This window comes from Zonotrichia leucophrys, unplaced genomic scaffold (assembly GCF_028769735.1).
Source record: "Zonotrichia leucophrys gambelii isolate GWCS_2022_RI unplaced genomic scaffold, RI_Zleu_2.0 Scaffold_808_22285, whole genome shotgun sequence".
NCBI lineage: Eukaryota > Metazoa > Chordata > Aves > Passeriformes > Passerellidae > Zonotrichia > Zonotrichia leucophrys.
In genome coordinates, this window is record NW_026993013.1 from 3,825 (window position 1) to 22,285 (window position 18,461).

Consider the following 18,461-nt stretch of genomic DNA (forward strand, 5'->3'; position numbering starts at 1 on the left):
AAGCTGATTTTTTGCAGGATTTCCTTCACCAACCCCTTAAAAATAATGGGATTTTTTGCAGGATTTTTGGCACCAATCCCTTTAAAAAATCGCGATTTTTTTGCGGGATTTTCTTCACAAACCCCTTTAAAAAATTGCGATTTTTTGCGCGATTTTCTTCACAGACCCCTTAAAAAAACTGGGATTTTTTGCAGGATTTTTGGCACCAATCCCTTTAAAAAATTGCGATTTTTTGCGCGATTTTCTTCACAGATACCTTAAAAAAATCGGGATTTTTGGGGGGATTTTGGGTGGGATTTTTGGCACAAATCCCTTTTAAAAAATGGGATTTTTTTGCCTCAAAACCCCAATAAAAATTGAATTTAGCACCGATTGGGCCTCTGGCAGATCCAGCGCCGCGGCTCCGAGCACTCGGCGCTCACCCAGCGCCCTTTGGGCCCCAGGGCCCCGCACGAGCCCCGGCCCCGCTGCTCCTCCTGCAGCCACGCGTCCCAAAAGCTGCAAAAATCCAAAATAAATCCAAATTACACCGAAAAACTGCCCGGGAAAGGGAAAAATCAAATCACAGCACCAAAAAACCCCAAAAAATCGGGTCAAAAACGCAAAAACAGCGATTTTGGAGGGGGAAAATCAGGCGGAAAATGGGATTTTATCAAGGGAAAAATGGAAAAAAAATTGGATTTTGAATTTTTTCCAGGTAAGAATGGAATAAAAATTGGGAATTTGAATTTTTTTTCCAGATAAAAATTGGGAATTTTAATTTTTTCCAGGTAATAAATGGAATAAAATTGGATTTTGAATTTTTACCAGGTAAGAATGGAATAAAAATTGGGATTTTGAATTTTTTTCCAGATAAAAATTGGATTTTGAATTTTTTCCAGGTAATAAATGGAATAAAAATTGGATTTTGAATTTTTTTTCCAGATAAAAATTGGGAATTTGAATTTTTTCCAGGTAGGAATGGAATAAAAATTGGGAATTTTAATTTTTTCCAGGTAATAAAAGGAATAAAAATTGGAAATCTGAATTTTTTCCAGGTAAGAATGGAATCAAAATTGGAAATTTGATTTTTTCCAGGTAATAAATGGAATAAAAATTGGATTTTGAATTTTGTTCCAGATAAAAATTGGATTTTGAATTTTTTTTCCAGGTAAGAATGGAATAAAAATTGGGAATTTGAATTTTTTCCAGGTAAGAATGGAATAAAAATTGGGAATTTGAATTTTTTTCCAGGTAATAAATGGAATAAAAATTAGATTTTGAATTTTTCCAGGTAAGAATGGAATCAAAATTGGGAATTTGAATTTTTTTCCAGGTAATAAATGGAATAAAAATTGGATTTTTATTATTTTCAAGGTAAAAAATGGAATAAAAATTGGATTTTTGAATTTTTTTCCAGGTAAGAACAGAATAAAAATTGGATTTTGAATTTTTTCCAGGTAATAAATGGAATAAAAATTGGGAATTTTAATTTTTTCCAGGTAATAAATGGAATAAAAATTGGGATTTATGAATTTTTTCCAGGTAAAAATGGAATAAAAATTGGGAATTTTAATTTTTTCCAGGTAAGAATGGAATAAAAATTGGGATTTTGAATTTTTTCCAGGTAAGAATGGAAGAAAAATTGGATTTTGAATTTTTTTCCAGGTAAGAATGGAATAAAAATTGGGAATTTGAATTTTTACCAGGTAAGAATGGAAGAAAAATTGGATTTTGATTTTTTTTTCCAGGTAAAAATTGAGAATTTGAATTTTTTTTCCAGATAAAAATTGGGATTTGAATTTTTTCCAGATAAGAATGGAATAAAAATTGGGAATTTTAATTTTTTCCAGGTAACAAATGGAATAAAAATTGGGATTTTTAATTTTTTTCCAGGTAAGAATGGAATCAAAATTGGATTTTGAATTTTTTTCCAGGTAATAAATGGAATAAAAATTGGATTTTGAATTTTTTCCAGGTAATAAATGGAATAAAAATTGGGAATTTGAATTTTTTTTCCAGATAAAAATTGGGATTATGAATTTTTTCCAGGTAAGAATGGAATAAAAATTGGATTTTGAATTTTTTCCAGGTAAGAATGGAATCAAAATTGGAAATTTGATTTTTTCCAGGTAATAAATGGAATAAAAATTGGGAATTTGAATTTTTTCCAGGTAAGAATGGAATAAAAATTGGATTTTGAATTTTTTCCAGGTAAAAATGGAATAAAAATTGGGAATTTGAATTTTTTCCAGGTAAGAATGGAATAAAAATTGGATTTTGAATTTTTTTTCCAGATAAAAATTGGATTTTGAATTTTTTTTCCAGGTAATAAATGGAATAAAAATTGGGAATTTGAATTTTTTTCCAGGTAAGAATGGAATAAAAATTGGATTTTGAATTTTTTCCAGGTAATAAATGGAATAAAAATTGGATTTTGAATTTTTTCCAGGTAAGAATGGAATAAAAATTGGGAATTTGAATTTTTTCCAGGTAATAAATGGAATAAAAATTGGATTTTGATTTTTTTCCAGGTAATAAATGGAATAAAAATTGGATTTTGAATTTTTTCCAGGTAAGAATGGAATAAAAATTGGATTTTCAATTTTTACCAGGTAATAAATGGAATAAAAATTGGGAATTTTAATTTTTTCCAGGTAAGAAATGGAATAAAATTGGATTTTGAATTTTTTCCAGGTAAAAATGGAATAAAAATTGGGAATTTGAATTTTTTCCAGGTAAGAATGGAATAAAAATTGGGATTTTGAATTTTTTTCCAGGTAAAAATGGAATAAAAATTGGATTTATGAATTTTTTCCAGGTAAGAATGGAAGAAAAATTGGATTTTGATTTTTTTTTCCAGGTAAAAATTGGGAATTTGAATTTTTTTTCCAGATAAAAATTGGATTATGAATTTTTTCCAGGTAAGAACGGAATAAAAATCGGGAATTTTAATTTTTTCCAGGTAATAAATGGAATAAAAATCGGGAATTTTAATTTTTTCCAGGTAAGAATGGAATAAAAATTGGATTTTGAATTTTTTTTCCAGGTAAAAATGGAATAAAAATTGGATTTTTAATTTTTTCCAGGTAAGAATGGAATAAAAATTGGGAATTTGATTTTTTTTTCCAGATAAAAATTGGGAATTTTAATTTTTTCCAGGTAATAAATGGAATAAAAATTGGAAATTTGAATTTTTTTTCCAGATAAAAATTGGATTTTGAATTTTTTCCAGGTAATAAATGGAATAAAAATTGGATTTTGAATTTTTTCCAGGTAAGAATGGAATAAAAATTGGGAATTTGAATTTTTTTTCCAGATAAAAATTGGGATTTTGAATTTTTTCCAGGTAAGAATGGAATAAAAATTGGATTTTGAATTTTTTCCAGGTAATAAATGGAATAAAAATTGGGAATTTGAATTTTTTCCAGGTAATAAATGGAATAAAAATTGGGATTTTGAATTTTTTCCAGGTAATAAATGGAATAAAAATTGGATTTATGGGGTTTTTATTCATTGTAATATTTGGATTAATTTTAGTAATTTAATTGGAATCAAAATTGGATTTATGGGTTTTTATTAACTGGAATGGTTTTTATTATTTTTAGTCATTTCATGGAATTTTAATAGATTTTTAATTTTTTAGTAATTTAAATTTTTAACTGGGTTTTTATTTATTGTTATAATTTTTCATAGCTTTGGTAGGTTAACATTTTAAATGGTTTTTTAATTGATTTTTATTAATATTTTATTAATTTTGATTGATTTTCTTTTGGTTTTTGCTCATTTTCAATCAATTTCTATTGATTTTTATATCATTTAAATTGATTTTATTGTTTGATTTTCGTTTATTCCTTTCACTTTGAAATTCCTGGAAAAAAAATCCAAAAAAAGGAATTAAAACCCCACAAAAATAGAAAGTTTTAGGAGGGAAATGGAGCAAAATCTCATTTTTTCAAAGGAAAAAAATCAGATTTGTAGGGTGAGGATTGGCTTTTTGATCTGATGGATTTTGAAAGAAAAATTGGGATTTTTTTCCCCAAAATTGGGATTTTTTTCCCCAAAATTGGGATTTTTTTACCCTAAAAATGAAGAATTTTGACTGGAAATTGGGATTTTTGCAAAAAAAAATCTGATTTTTTTTAAACTAAAAATCAGGGTTTTTTTAGTAAAAATTACGAATTTTTTGCCCTAGAAAATCAGATTTTTTTTCCCCAAAATTGAGATTTTGTTCCCCTAAAAATGAGGAATTTTGACTGGGATTTTGCCTGGAATTGGGATTTTTACAAAAAAAAAATCTGATTTTTTTAAACCAAAAATCAGGGTTTTTTTCAGTAAAAATTATGAATTTTTTGCCCCAGAAAATCAGATTTTTTTCCCCCAAAATTGAGATTTTTTTTTACCAAAACTCAGGAATTTTCCCTGGAATTCAGGATTTTTTAAAAAGAGAAATTGTGAATTTTTTTAAACGCCAAAATTCGAATTTTTTCCCAAAAATTGGGATTTTTTTCCCAAACTCAGAATTTTTATCAGAAGTCAGGATTTTTTACTCAAAATCTCATTTTTTAAGTGAAAATCAGGATTTTTTCCTCCCGAAAAATCAGGATTTTTTTAGTGAAAAATCAAAATTTTTTTTCCCAAAATTTGGAATTTTTTTCCAAAAATTGTGGGGTTTTTCCCAAAAATCAGATTTTTCCCCTAAATTGAGATTTTTTTTTACCAAAACTCCAGAATTTTTCCTGGAATTCAGGCTTGTTTGAAAAGAAAAATTGTGATTTTTTTGCTAAAAATTGGAACTTTTCCCAACAATTGGGATTTTTATTTCCAAACCTCAAAATTTTTATCGGAAGCCAGGATTTTTTATCAAAATCTGATTTTTTGAAGGAAACTTGGGGAATTTTTCCCCTAAAAATCAGAATTTTTTACTGAAAAAATTGAATTTTTTTCCCCAAAAATCTGATTTTTTGAAGGAAACTTGGGAATTTTTTTCCCCCAAAATCAGAATTTTTTACTGAAAAAATTGAATTTTTTTCCCCAAAAAATCTGATTTTTTGCCCCAAAATTTGGATTTTTTTCCCAAAAATCAGATAAAAGAAAAATTGTGATTTTTTTGCTAAAAATTGGAACTTTTCCCAATAATTAGCATTTTTATTTCCAAACCTCAAAATTTTTATCGGAAGCCAGGATTTTTTATCAAAATCTGATTTTTTGACGGAAACTTGGGAATTTTTCCCCCTAAAAATCAGAATTTTTTATCAGAACCCAGGATTTTTTATTCAAAATCTGATTTTTTGAAGGAAACTTGAGGAATTTTTCCCCTAAAAATCAGAATTTTTTACTGAAAAAATTGAATTTTTTTCCCCAAAAAATCTGATTTTTTGAAGGAAACTTGGGAATTTTTTCCCCTAAAAATCAGAATTTTTTACTGAAAAAATTGAATTTTTTTTCCCCAAAAAAATCTGATTTTTTGAAGGAAACTTGAGGAATTTTTCCCCCTAAAATCAGAATTTTTTACTGAAAAAATTGAATTTTTTCCCCAAAAAATCTGATTTTTTTGCCTCAAAATTTGGAATTTTTTTCCAAAAATTGGGGGGTTTTTCCCAAAAATCAGATAAAAGAAAAATTGTGATTTTTTTGCTAAAAATTGGAACTTTTCCCAACAATTGGGATTTTTATTTCCAAACCTCAAAATTTTTATCAAAATCTGATTTTTTGAAGGAAACTTGGGGAATTTTTCCCCTAAAAATCAGAATTTTTTACTGAAAAAATTGAATTTTTTTCCCCAAAAATCTGATTTTTTTGCCTCAAAATTTGGATTTTTTTTCCGAAAATTGGGGTTTTTTTCCCAAAACTCAGATTTTCCCCCTAAGTTAAGATATTTTACTAAAATTGTGATTTTTCCCCCCAATTCCAGGTTTTTACAGGAATGTGGGCTCCTCGCCGGTGACCCAGCGCCATCGCCCCCCGTGCTCGGCCTCGCTCAGCCCCAGCCAGTAGGAGCTGCTGCGCTCGCTGTGCTCCAGCAGGAACAGCTGCAAAAACCACAAAAGGTAAAGGAAATCCACCAGAAAATCACCAAAAAATTAAAGAAATCTTCCAAAAAATCACCAAAATATCCCCCAAAAATCCTCCCTGAAAATCCCCCCAAAAATCCCAAAAAATAAAAGAAAATCCCCAAAAAATCACCAAAAATCCTCCCCGAAAATCCCCAAAATTTAAAGAAAATCCCCTCAAAAAATCCCCAGAAATTTAAAGACAATCCCCCCAAAATTGTCCCAGAAATTTAAAGAAAATCCCCCCAAAAATCCTCCCCAAAAATCCCCAAAATTTAAAGAAAATCCCCCCAAAAATCCCCAAAATTTAAAGAAAATCCCCCAAAAAATCCCCCAAAAATCCTCCCCGAAAATCCCCAAAATTTAAAGAAAATCCCCCAAAAATCCCCAAAAAATTAAAGAAAATCCCCCAAAAATCACCAAAAATCCTCCCTGAAAATCCCCAAAATTTAAAGAAAATCCCCCCAAAAATCCCCAAAAAATTAAAGAAAATCCCCCAAAAAATCACCAAAAATCCTCCCCAAAAATCCCCAAATTTTAAAGAAAATCTCTCAAAAAATCCCCAGAAATTTAAAGAAAATCCCCTCAAAACATCCCCAGAAATTTGAAGAAAACCCCTCCAAAAATCCCCCAATATTTAAGGAAAATCCCCCAAAAAGTAAAGAAAATCTCCCTAAAATCCCCCCAAATTTCCCCAAGAGTTAAAGAAAATTGCTCAAAAAATCCCCCCAAAATTTAAAGAAAATCTCCCCAAAAAATTAAAGAAAATCTCCCCAAAATCCTCCCTGAAAATCCCCCCAAAATTCCCCAAAAGTTAAAGAAAATCCCTCAAAAAATCCCTGAAAAAAATCCCCAAATTTTAAAGAAAATCCCTCTAAAAATCCCCCAAAATTTAAAGAAAATCCCCCAAAAAACTCCCATGAAAATATCCCCAAAAAGTTAAAGAAAATCCCGCAAAAAAATCCCCAGAAATGTAAAGAAAATTCCCCCAAGAAATTTAAAGAAAATCCCTCAAACATCCCCCAAAATTTAAAGAAAATCCCCCAAAAAAATCCCTGAAAAAAATCCCCAAATTTTAAAGAAAATCCCCCCAAAAATCCCCAGAAATTTAAAGAAAATCCCTCAAAAAATCCCCCAAAAAATCCCCAAAAAATTAAAGAAAATCTCCCAAAAATCCTCCCGAAAATCCCCAACATTTAAAGAAAACCTGCCCAAAAATCGGCAAAAAATCTCCCCAAAAAATCCCCAAAATTTAAAGAAAATCCCTCCAAAAATGTCCCAGAAATTTGAAGAAAACCCCTCCAAAAATCCCCAAAAAATCACCAAAAAATCCCCCAAAAATCCCCCCAAAAATCCCCAAAATTTAAAGAAAACCTGCCCAAAAATCGGCAAAAAATCTCCCCAAAATCCCCAAAATTTAAAGAAAATCCCCAAAAATCGCCAGAAATTTAAAGAAAATCCCTCCAAAAATCCCCAAAATTCCTCCCCAAAAATCCCCAAAAATTTAAAGAAAAGCCCTCCAAAAATCCCCACAAAAATCACCAAAAAAATCACCAAAAATCCTCCCCAAAAATCCCCAAATTTTAAAGAAAATCTCTCAAAAAATCCCCAGAAATTTAAAGAAAATCCCCAAAATAACTCCCCAAAAATCCCCAGAAATTTAAAGAAAATCCCCAAAATAACTCCCCAAAAATCCCCAGAAATTTAAAGAAAACCCCTCCAAAAATCCCCCAAAAAATTAAAGAAAATCCCCCAAAATTTTAAGAAAACCTGCCCAAAAATTAGCAAAAAAATCTCCCCAAAAAATCCCCAAAATTTAAAGAAAATCCCTCAAAAAATCCCCAAAAAATCCCCAAATTTTAAAGAAAATCCCTCCAAAAATCCCCAGAAATTTAAAGACATTCCCTCCAAAATTGTCCCAGAAATTTAATGAAAATCCCCAGAAATTTAAAGAAAACCCCTCCAAAAATCCCCAAAAAATTAAAGAAAATCCCCCAAAAATCCCCCAAAAATCACCAAAAAATCCCCCAAAAATCCTCCCCGAAAATCCCCAAAATTTAAAGAAAACCTGCCCAAAAATCAGCAAAAAAATCTCCCCAAAAAGTACCCAAAATTTAAAGAAAGTCCCCCCAAAATTGTCCCAGAAATTTAAAGAAAATCCCCCCAAAAATTCCCCAAAAATCACCAAAAAATCCCCAAAAATCCTCCCCGAAATTCCCCAAAATTTAAAGAAAATCCCCTAAAAAATCCCCAAATTTTAAAGAAAATCCCTCAAAAAATCCCCAGAAATTTAAAGAAAGTCTCCCAAAAATCCTCCCTGAAAATCCCCCAAAATTTTAAGAAAACCTGCCCAAAAATCGGCAAAAATACTCCCCAAAAAATCCCAAAAATTTAAAGAAAATCCCCAAAAATTTAAAGACAATTCCTCAAAAAATCACCAAAAAATTAAAGAAAATCCCCCAAAAAATCCCCCAAAAATCACCAAAATATCCCCCAAAAATCCTCCCCGAAAATCCCCAAAATCCTGAAAAAAAATCCCCAAATTTTAAAGAAAATCCCCCCAAAATTCCCCAAAAGTTAAAGAAAATTGCTCAAAAAATCCCCCCAAAATTTAAAGAAAATCTCCCAAAAAATTAAAGAAAATCTCCCAAAAATCCTCTCCCGAAAATCCCCAAAATTTAAAGAAAACCTGCCCAAAAATTGGCAAAAAATCTCCCAAAAAATCCCCAAATTTTAAAGAAAACCCCCCCAAAAATCCCCAGAAATTTAAAGAAAATCCCCCAAAATCCCCCAAAAATCACCAAAAAATCCCCCAAAATTCCTCCCGAAAATCCCAAAATTAAAGAAAATCTCTCAAAAAATCCCCAGAAATTTAAAGACAATCCCCAAAATAACTCCCCAAAAATCCCCAGAAATTTAAAGAAAACCCCTCCAAAAATCCCCCAAAATTTAAAGAAAATCCCCAAAAAAATCACCAAAAAATCCCCCAAAAATCCTCCCCGAAAATCCCCAAAATTTAAAGAAAATCCCCAAAAATCCCTGAAAAAAATTCCCAAATTTTAAAGAAAATCTCTCAAAAAATCCCCAGAAATTTAAAGAAAACCCCTCCGAAAATCCCCCCCAAAATTAAAGAAAATCTCCCAAAATCCCCCCAAATTTCCCCAAAAGTTAAAGAAAATTGCTCAAAAAAATCCCCCAAAATTTAAAGAAAATCTCCCCAAAAATCCCCAAAAAATTAAAGAAAATCTCCCAAAAATCCTCCCCAAAAATCCCCAAAATTTAAAGAAAACCTGCCCAAAAATCGGCAAAAAATCTCCCCAAAAAATCCCCAAAATTTAAAGAAAATCCCCCCCAGATAGCTCAAAAAATTTTAAGAAAATCCTTTCAAAAAATGCCCAGAAATTTAAAGAAAATCCCCCCAAAAATCACCAAAAAATCCCCCAAAAATCCTCCCCGAAAATCCCCAAATTTTAAAGAAAATCCCCCCAAAAATCCCCAAAAAATTAAAGAAAATCCCCCAAAAAATCACCAAAAATCCTCCCCGAAAATCCCCAAATTTTAAAGAAAATCTCCCCAAAAATCCCGAGAAATTTAAAGAAAACCCCTCCAAAAATCCCCCAACATTTAAGGAAAATCGCCCCAAAATTCCTCCCCGAAAATCCCCAAAATTTAAAGAAAACCTGCCCAAAAATCGGCAAAAAATCTCCCCAAAAAATCCCCAAAATTTAAAGAAAATCCCTCAAAAAATCCCCAGAAATTTAAAGACAATCCCTCAAAAAATCCCCAAAATAACTCCCCAAAAATCCCCAAAAATTTAAAGAAAAGCCCTCCAAAAATCCCCCAAAAATCACCAAAAAATCCCCCAAAAATCCTCCCCAATTTTTAAAGAAAATCTCTCAAAAAAATCCCCAAAAAATTAAAGAAAATCCCCCAAAAATCCCCAAAAAATTAAAGAAAATCCCCCAAAAAATCACCAAAATACCCCCCAAAATCCTCCCCGAAAATCCCAGCAAAATTAATTTGGGATTGGGCTGAGATGGATTGGGGATTGGGGATTTGGGATTTGGGATTGGGGATTTGGGATTGGGGATTTGGGATTGGGGATTTGGGGATGGATTTGGACTTAGGGATTTGGGATTTAGGATCGATTTGGGATTGGGGATTTGGGATTGGGGATTTGGGATTTGGGATTGGGGATGGATTTGGGATTGGGGATTTGGGATTGATTTGGGATTTGGGGATGGATTTGGGATTGGGGATTTGGGATTGGGGATTGGGGATGGATTTGGGATTGGGGATTTGGGATCAATTTTGGATTGGGGATTAATTTGGGGGTTGAGATCGATTTAGGATTTGTGATTTGGGATCAATTTGGGATCCAGGATTGATTTGGGAATTGGGATTTGAGGTTGGGGATTGATTTGGGATTCAAGATTGGGGATCTGGGATTGATTTGGATTTCAGGACTTGGGATTTGGAATCAGGGATTGGGGATCGATTTGGGATTTGGGATTGGTGATTGATTTGGGATTGATTTGGGATTTGGAATCAGGGATTTGGGATCCAGGATTGATTTGGGATTGGGGAGGGATTTGGGATTCGGAATTGGGGATTGATTTGGGATTTGGGATCCGGGATGGATTTGGGATCCAGGATCAATTTGGGATTTGTGATTTAGGATTTGGGATTGGGGATTGGTTTGGGATTTGGGATTTGGGATTGATTTGGGATTGGGGATTGGGGATCGATTTGGGGTTCAGGATTTGGGATTTGGGATTGGTTTGGGATTCAGAGTTTGGGGTTTGGGATTCAGGGTTTGGGATTTGGGATTTGGGATTCAGGAATTGAGATTGGCGATAGACTTGGGATCGATTTGGGATTTGGGGTAGATTTGGGGTTTGGGATTCAGGAATCAGGATTGGGGATTGATTCGGGATTGATCTGGGATTGGGGATTGGGGTTTTGGGATTTGATTTTGGGGGAGGATTTGGGATTCGGGATTGGGGATGGATTTGGGATTGGGAAGGGATTCGGGATTGGGGATTTGGGATCAATTTTGGATTGGGGATTAATTTGGGGTTTGAGATCAATTTAGGATTTGTGATTTGGGATCAATTTGGGATCCAGGATTGGGAATTGATTTGGGATTCAGGATCTGAGGTTGGGGATTGATTTGGGATTGGGATTGGGGATTTGGGATTCAGGATTGATTTGGGATTTGGAATTGGGGATGGATTTGGGATTGGGGATGGATTTGGGATCCGGGATGGATTTGGGATTTAGGATCGATTTGGGATTTGTGATTTGGGATTTGGGATTGGGTATTGATTTGGGATTTGGAATCCGGGATGGATTTGGAATTTAGGATCGATTTGGGATTTGTGATTTGGGATTGGGGATTTGGGGATTGGGGATTGGTTTGTGATTTAGGATTGAGGATTTGGGATTGGGGATTGGGGATTGATTTGGGATTTGGGATTTGGGATTTGAGTTTGGGGTTTGGGGGTTGGGGATTGGTTTGTGATTTGGGATCAATTTGAGATTCAGGATTTGGGATTGGGGATGGATTTGGGATTTCGGATTTCAGATTTCGGATTTGGGATTGGGGATCAGGGATTTGGGGTTGGGGATTGATTTGGGAATTGGGATCAGGGATTTGGGATTTGGGCTTTGGGATTGGGGATTGGTTTGGGATTTGGGATTTGGGATTGGGGATGGATTTGGGATTGGGGATCAGGGATTTGGGATTTATTTGGGATTTGGGATTTGGGATTGGGGATTTGGGATTTGGGATTGGGGATTTGGGATTTGGGATTGGGGATGGATTTGGGATTTGGGATTGGGGATGGATTGGGGATTTGGGATTGGGATTTGGGATTGGGGATTGATTTGGGATTTGGGATCTGGGATCAGGGATTTGGGATTTGGGATCTGGGATCAGGGATTTGGGATCCAGGATTGATTTAGGATTCGGGATCGAGTCAGGATTTGGGATTTGTGATTTAGGATTGGGGATTTAGGATTTGGGATTGGGGATTTGGGATTGGTTTGGGATCTGGGATTTGGGATTGGTTTGGGATTTGTGATTTGGGATTCAGGATCTGGGATTTGGGATTTGTGATTTAGGATTGGGGATTGGGGATTGGGGATTCAGGATCGATTTGGGATTTGGGATTGGGGATTGGTTTGGGATTTGGGATTTGGGATTGGGATTGGGCTGTGTCCCAGACCTGCTCGTGCTGGTCGCTGACCACGGCCAGCTGCGCCCCCAGGTTTGTGATTTGGGATTGGGGATTTGGGATCTGGGATCAGGGATTGGTCTCTCTGTGCCCCCAGACCTGCTCGTGCTGGTCGCTGACCACGGCCAGCTGTGCCCCCAGGTTTGTGATTTAGGATTGGGGATTTGGGATCTGGGATTGGGATTGGGCTCTGTGCCCCCAGACCTGCTCGTGCTGGTCGCTGACCACGGCCAGCTGTGCCCCCAGGTTTGTGATTTAGGATTGGGGATTTGGGATCAGGGATTTGGGATTTGGGATCTGTGTGGATCAGGGATCTGGGATGTGACACCCCTGTCCCCAGACCTGCTCGTGCTGGTCGCTGACCACTGCCAGCTGCGCCCCCAGGTCAGCGCAGGCGTTCAGGGCCCGGCCCCAGCTCAGGGCGTCCCGGGAGAAGGAGAAACAGCGGGAACGGTGCTGGAGCCAGCCCGGGCTGCAGGGCTGGGGGCTGCCCAGGGCCTGGCACAGCTGGGCTGGGAATGGAAATGAAAAATGGGAAATTATCCATGGAAATGTACAGGGAAATCTGGGAATTTATCCAGGGATTATCCAGGGAACGGTGCTGGAGCCAGCCCGGGCTGCAGGGCTGGGGGCTCCCCAGGGCCTGGCACAGCTGGGCTGGGAATGGGAATGAAATATGGGAAATTATCCAGGGAAATGTGGGAATTTATCCTGGGAAATCTGGGAATTTATCCAGGGATTATCCAGGGAGCGGTGCTGGAGCCAGCCCGGGCTGCAGGGCTGGGCGCTGCCCAGGGCCTGGCACAGCTGGGCTGGAAAATACCCAAAAATGGGAAATTAAATATGGGAAATGTGGGAATTTATCCAGGGATTATCCAGGGAACGGTGCTGGAGCCAGCCCGGGCTGCAGGGCTGGGCACTGCCCAGGGCCTGGCACAGCTGGGCTGGGAATGGGAATGAAATATGGGAAATATGGGAAATTATCCTGGGAAATATGGGAATTTATACAGGGATTTATCCAGGGATTTATCCAGGGATTATCCAGGGAACGGTGCTGGAGCCAGCCCGGGCTGCAGGGCTGGGCACTGCCCAGGGCCTGGCACAGCTGGGCTGGGGAAAATGGGAAAAAATGGGAATTAAATATGGGAAATGTGGGAATTTATACAGGAATTTATCCAGGGATTATCCAGGGAACGGTGCTGGAGCCAGCCCGGGCTGCAGGGCTGGGGGCTGCCCAGGGCCTGGCACAGCTGGGCTGGGGAAAATGGGAAATTATCCATGGAATTATACAGGAATATCCGGGAAATCTGGGAAATTATACAGGGATTTATCCAGGAATTTATCCAGGAATTATCCAGGGAGCGGTGCTGGAGCCAGGGCTGGGAGCTGCCCAGGGCCTGGCACAGCTGGGCTGGGAAATACAGCAAAAAATGGGAAATTAAATCTGGGAAATTATACAGGAAAACATTGGAGAATTATCCAGGAAAAGAAAGGGAAATTATCCAGGAAAAATCTGGGAAATTATCCCAGAAAATCCAGGAAAAATGATCCAGGTAAGTGGGGAAACAGCCCCGCAGTGCTGGGAGCTGCCCAGGGCTCTGCACAGGAATTCTGGGGAAAAACAGCCAAAAATGGGAATTATACAGGAAAATATCCTGGAATATATCTGGGAAATTATCCAGGAAAAATCTGGGAAATGATCCCAGAAAATCCAGGGAAATTACACAGGAATTATGGGGAAAACAGCCAAAAATGGGAAATTTATGATGGGAAAGATGGGAAATTATGCAGGAAATTATCCAGGAAAACATCAGGAAATTATCCAGGAAAAATCTGGGAAATGATCCCAGAAAATCCCGGGAAATTACACAACAATTCTGGGGAAAAACAGCCAAAAATGGGAAATTTATGATGGGAAATTATCCAGGAAATTATCCAAAAAAACCATCAGGAAATTATTCAGGAAAAATCTGGGAAATTATCCCAGAAAATCCTGGGAAATTACACGGCAATGCTGGGGGAAAACACTCAAAAATGGGAAATTTATTGTGGGAAATGTGGGAAATTATCCAGGAAAACATCAGGAAATTATCCAGGAAAAATCTGGGAAATTATCTGGGAAAAATCTGGGAAATGATCCCAGAAAATCCAGGGAAATTACGCAGAAATTCTGGGGAAAAACCAACCAAAAATGGGAAATTTATGATGGGAAATTATCCAGGAAATTATCCAAAAAAATCATGAAATTATCTGGGAAAAATCTGGGAAATTATCCCAGAAAATCCAGGGAAATTACACAGGAATTATGGGGGAAAACAGCCAAAAATGGGAAATTTATTGTGGGAAAAATCCTGGAATATCTGGGAAATGATACAGGGAAATATCCAGGAAAAATCTGGGAATTTTTGGGGGGCATTTTTTTGGAATTTTGGGGGGATTATGGGAATTTTGGGGGAATTTTATGGGGGAATTTTTGGGGGGATTTTTTGGGAATTTTTGAGGGATTCTGGGAATTTTGAGGGAATTTTATGGGGGAAATTTTTTGGGAATTTTTGGGAATTTTGGGAATGTTGGGAATTGGCTCTCTCCTTACCCGCCAGCTGCTGCTGCTCCAGTTGGTGCTGCCGGAGCCCGAAATGGAGCCGGGTCTGATCCTGCTGCACTGCATGGACCAGTACAGACCAGTATGGACCAGTACGGACCGGTACGGACCAGTATGGACCAGTACGGACCAGTATGGACCAGTGCTCCCAGTATAAATCAGTATAGACCAGTACAAACCAGTACAAACCAGTACGGACCAGCCCCTCCCAGTTTATCCCAGTCCCCCCCAGTCCCCTCAATCCCATCCCAGTTCCCTTCCAATCCCCCCAGTCCTCTCCCAGTTTGTCCCAGTCCCTCCCAGTTCCCTCCCAATCCTCTCCCAGTCCCTCCCAGTATAACCCAGTCCCCCCCAATCCCATCCCAGTCCCCCCCAGTCCCCCCCAATTCCCTCCCAGTCCACCCCAGTTTGTTCCAGTCCCTCCCAGTATAACCCAGTCCCCTCCAATCCCATCCCAGTCCGCTCCCAGTTCACCCCAGTTCATCCCAGTCTCCCCCAGTCCATCCCAGTTCCCTCCCAGTATAACCCAGTTGTCCCCAGTCTGATCCCAGTCCCTCCCAGTGTCCCCAGTCCCCTCCCAGTTCATCCCAATCCTCTCCCAGTATAACCCAGTCCATCCTCGGCCCCTCCCAGTCCTCCCCAATCCCCTCCCAGTATAACCCAGTCGCCTCCCAGTCCCTCCCAGTCCATCCCAGTATAACCCAGTTCCCCAGTGCCATCCCAGTCCCTCCCAGTTCCCTCCCAATCCCCTCCCAGTCCATCCCAGTTCATCCCAGTCCTCTCCCAGTCTAACCCAGTCCCTTCCAGTCTATCCCAGTCTATCCCAGTTCCCTCCCAGTCCCCACTAATCCCCTCCCAGTCCTTCCCAGTTCCTCCCAGTCTAACCCAGTATATCCCAGTTCATCCCAGTCCCCCCCAATTCTCTCCCAATCCCCTCCCAGTCCCTCCCAATCCCCTCCCAGTCCCTTCCAGTCCCCTCCCAGTTCCCTCCCAGTCTATCCCAGTCCCTCCCAATCTCCTCCCAGTCCCTCCCAGTCTAACCCAGTATAACCCAGTCCCCCCCAATGCCATCCCAGTTCCATCCCAGTCCCTCCCAGTTCCACCCAACTCCCTCCCAGTCTCTCCCAATCCAAACCAGTTTGATCCCAGTTCCTCCCAATCCCCTCCCAGTCCATCCCAGTCCTTCCCAGTCCCTCCCAGTATAGCCCAGTCGCCCCCAGTCGGATCCCAGTCCCCTCACAGTTTCTTCCAGTTCCCTCCCAGTTCATCCCAGTATAATCCAGTCTCCCCCCAATCCCCTCCCAGTCCCTCCCAGTTTGTCCCAGTTTGATCCCAGTTCCCCCCAGTCCCCTCCCAGTATAACCCAGTCCCTCCCAATCCTCTCCCAGTCCTTCCCAGTCTATCCCAGTCCCCCCCTAATCCCATCCCAGTTTGTCCCAGTTTGTCCCAGTTCCCCCAATCTCCTCCCAGTCCCTCCCAGTCCCCTCCCAGTCCCTCCCACTTCATCCCAATCCTCTCCCAGTCCCTCCAGTCTAACCCAGTATAACCCAGTCCCCCCAATGCCATCCCAGTCCCTCCCAGTCCATCCCAGTCCCTCCCAGTCCCTCCCAGTTCCTTCCCAGTCCCTCCCAATCCCTCCCAGTTCCATCCCAGTCCATCCCAGTCCCTCCCAGTTTATCCCAGTCCCTCCCAGTCCCTCCCAGTTCAATCCCAGTTGGATTTTTCTCTCACCCGACTCCCAAATTCCGGTGAAATTCCCCCGGAGCAGCTCCAGCTCCGCCCGCAGCTCCCGGTCTGGGGGAAATTGGGAATTCCCAGCAAATCCCAACATTCCATGGAAAAATCCCAACATTCCCAAAATCCCAAATTCCCAAATCCCATGGAAATATCCCAAAATCCCAAAATTCCCAATATTCCATGGAAATATCCCAACATTCCCAAAATTCCATGGAAATATCCCAAATTCCCAAAATCCCAAATTCCCAAATCCCATGGAAAAATCCCAACATTCCATGGAAATATTCCCAAATTCCCAAAATTCCATGGAAATATCCCAAATTCCCAACATTCCCAAATCCCATGGAATTATCCCAACATTCCATGGAATTATTCCAAAATTCCCGAATCCCATGGAAATATCCCCAAATTCCCAACATTCCCATGGAAATATCCCAAAATTCCCAAATTCCCATGGAAATATCCCAAAATTCCCAATTTCCATGGAATTACCCCAAAATCCCAGCATTCCCAAATCCCAGGGAAATATCCCAACATTCCCAACATTCCCATGGAATTCTCCCCAAATTCCCAAATTCCATGGAATTATCCCAACATTCCCAATTTTCCATGGAAAAATCCCAAAATTCCCAACATCCCAACATTCCCATGGAAATATCCCCAAATCCCAACATTCCCAATTTCCATGGAATTATCCCAAAATCCCAATTTTCCATGGAATTGTCCCAAAATCCCATGGAATTATCCTCAAAATTCCCAATTTTCCATGGAAATATCCCCAAAATCCCAAAATTCCCAAATCCCATGGAAATATCCCCAAAAGTCCCAATTTTCCATAGAAATATCCCCAAATTCCAACATTCCCGAATCCCATGGAAGTATCCCAAATTCCCAATTTTCCATGGAAATATCCCCCAAATTCCCATTTTTAACCCAAAATTCCCATTTTTCTTGGATTTTTCCCAAAATCCCCATTTTTGCCCCCAAAAATTCCCATTTTCCCCCCAAAATCCTTCCCAAAATTCCCATTTCTCTTGGATTTTTTCCCAAATTTCCCATTTTTGCCCCCAAAAATTCCCATTTTTCCCCCAAAATCTTTCCCAAAATTCCCATTTTTATCCCAAAATTCCCATTTTTCTTGGACTTTTTTCCCAAAATCCTTCCCAAAATCCCCATTTTTATCCCAAAATCCCCATTTCTCTTATAACTTCCCGCCAAAATTCCCATTTTCTCCCCCAAATCCTTCCCAAAATTCTCATTTTTCCCTGGATTTTCCCCCCAAAATTCCCATTTTTCCCCCAAAATCCCCATTAATTCCCATTTTCTCCCCCAAATCCTTCCCAAAATTCCCATTTTTCTTGGATTTTTTCCCAAAATTCCCATTTTTGCCCCCAAAATCCTTCCCAAAATTCCCATTTTTCCCTGGATTTTCCCCAAAATTCCCATTTTTAACCCAAAATTCCCATTTCTCTTGGAATTTCTCCCCACAATTTTCATTTTTCCTCTCCAACTTCCCATTTTTCCCCCAAAATCCTTCCCAAAATTCCCATTTTTCCCTGGATTTTTCCCCAAAATTCTCATTTTTCTTGGGTTTTTTCCCCAAAATCCTTCCCAAAATTCCAATTTTTATCCCAAAATTCCCATTTCCCCTCCATTTTCCCCCTGAATTTCTCCCCCAAATTCCTATTTTTCCCCGGGAATTTATCTCCAAAATTCCCATTTTTTCCCTGGGAATTACTCCTGAAATTCCTATTTTTTTCATGGAAATTATTCCAAAATTCCCATTTTTTCCCCAAAATCCCCATTCATTCCAATTTCCCCCCCAAAATCCTTCCCAAAATTCTCATTTTT

The 18,461-nt window shown here is 38.5% G+C and overlaps 1 protein-coding gene across 1 annotated transcript; it reads right to left on the minus strand.

Moving 5' to 3' along the window:
- Positions 1 to 362: 362 nt before the first annotated feature.
- On the minus strand, positions 363 to 16,725 carry LOC135441990 (CD209 antigen-like protein C). Its single transcript, XM_064701537.1, has 5 exons — positions 16,605 to 16,725; positions 14,865 to 14,933; positions 12,614 to 12,783; positions 5,902 to 6,011; positions 363 to 498 (listed from the first exon to the last, which is right to left on the minus strand). Exons 1-5 carry the CDS (start codon positions 16,723 to 16,725, stop codon positions 363 to 365), a joined length of 606 nt encoding a protein of 201 aa, XP_064557607.1.
- Between the last annotated feature and the right edge of the window lie 1,736 nt (positions 16,726 to 18,461).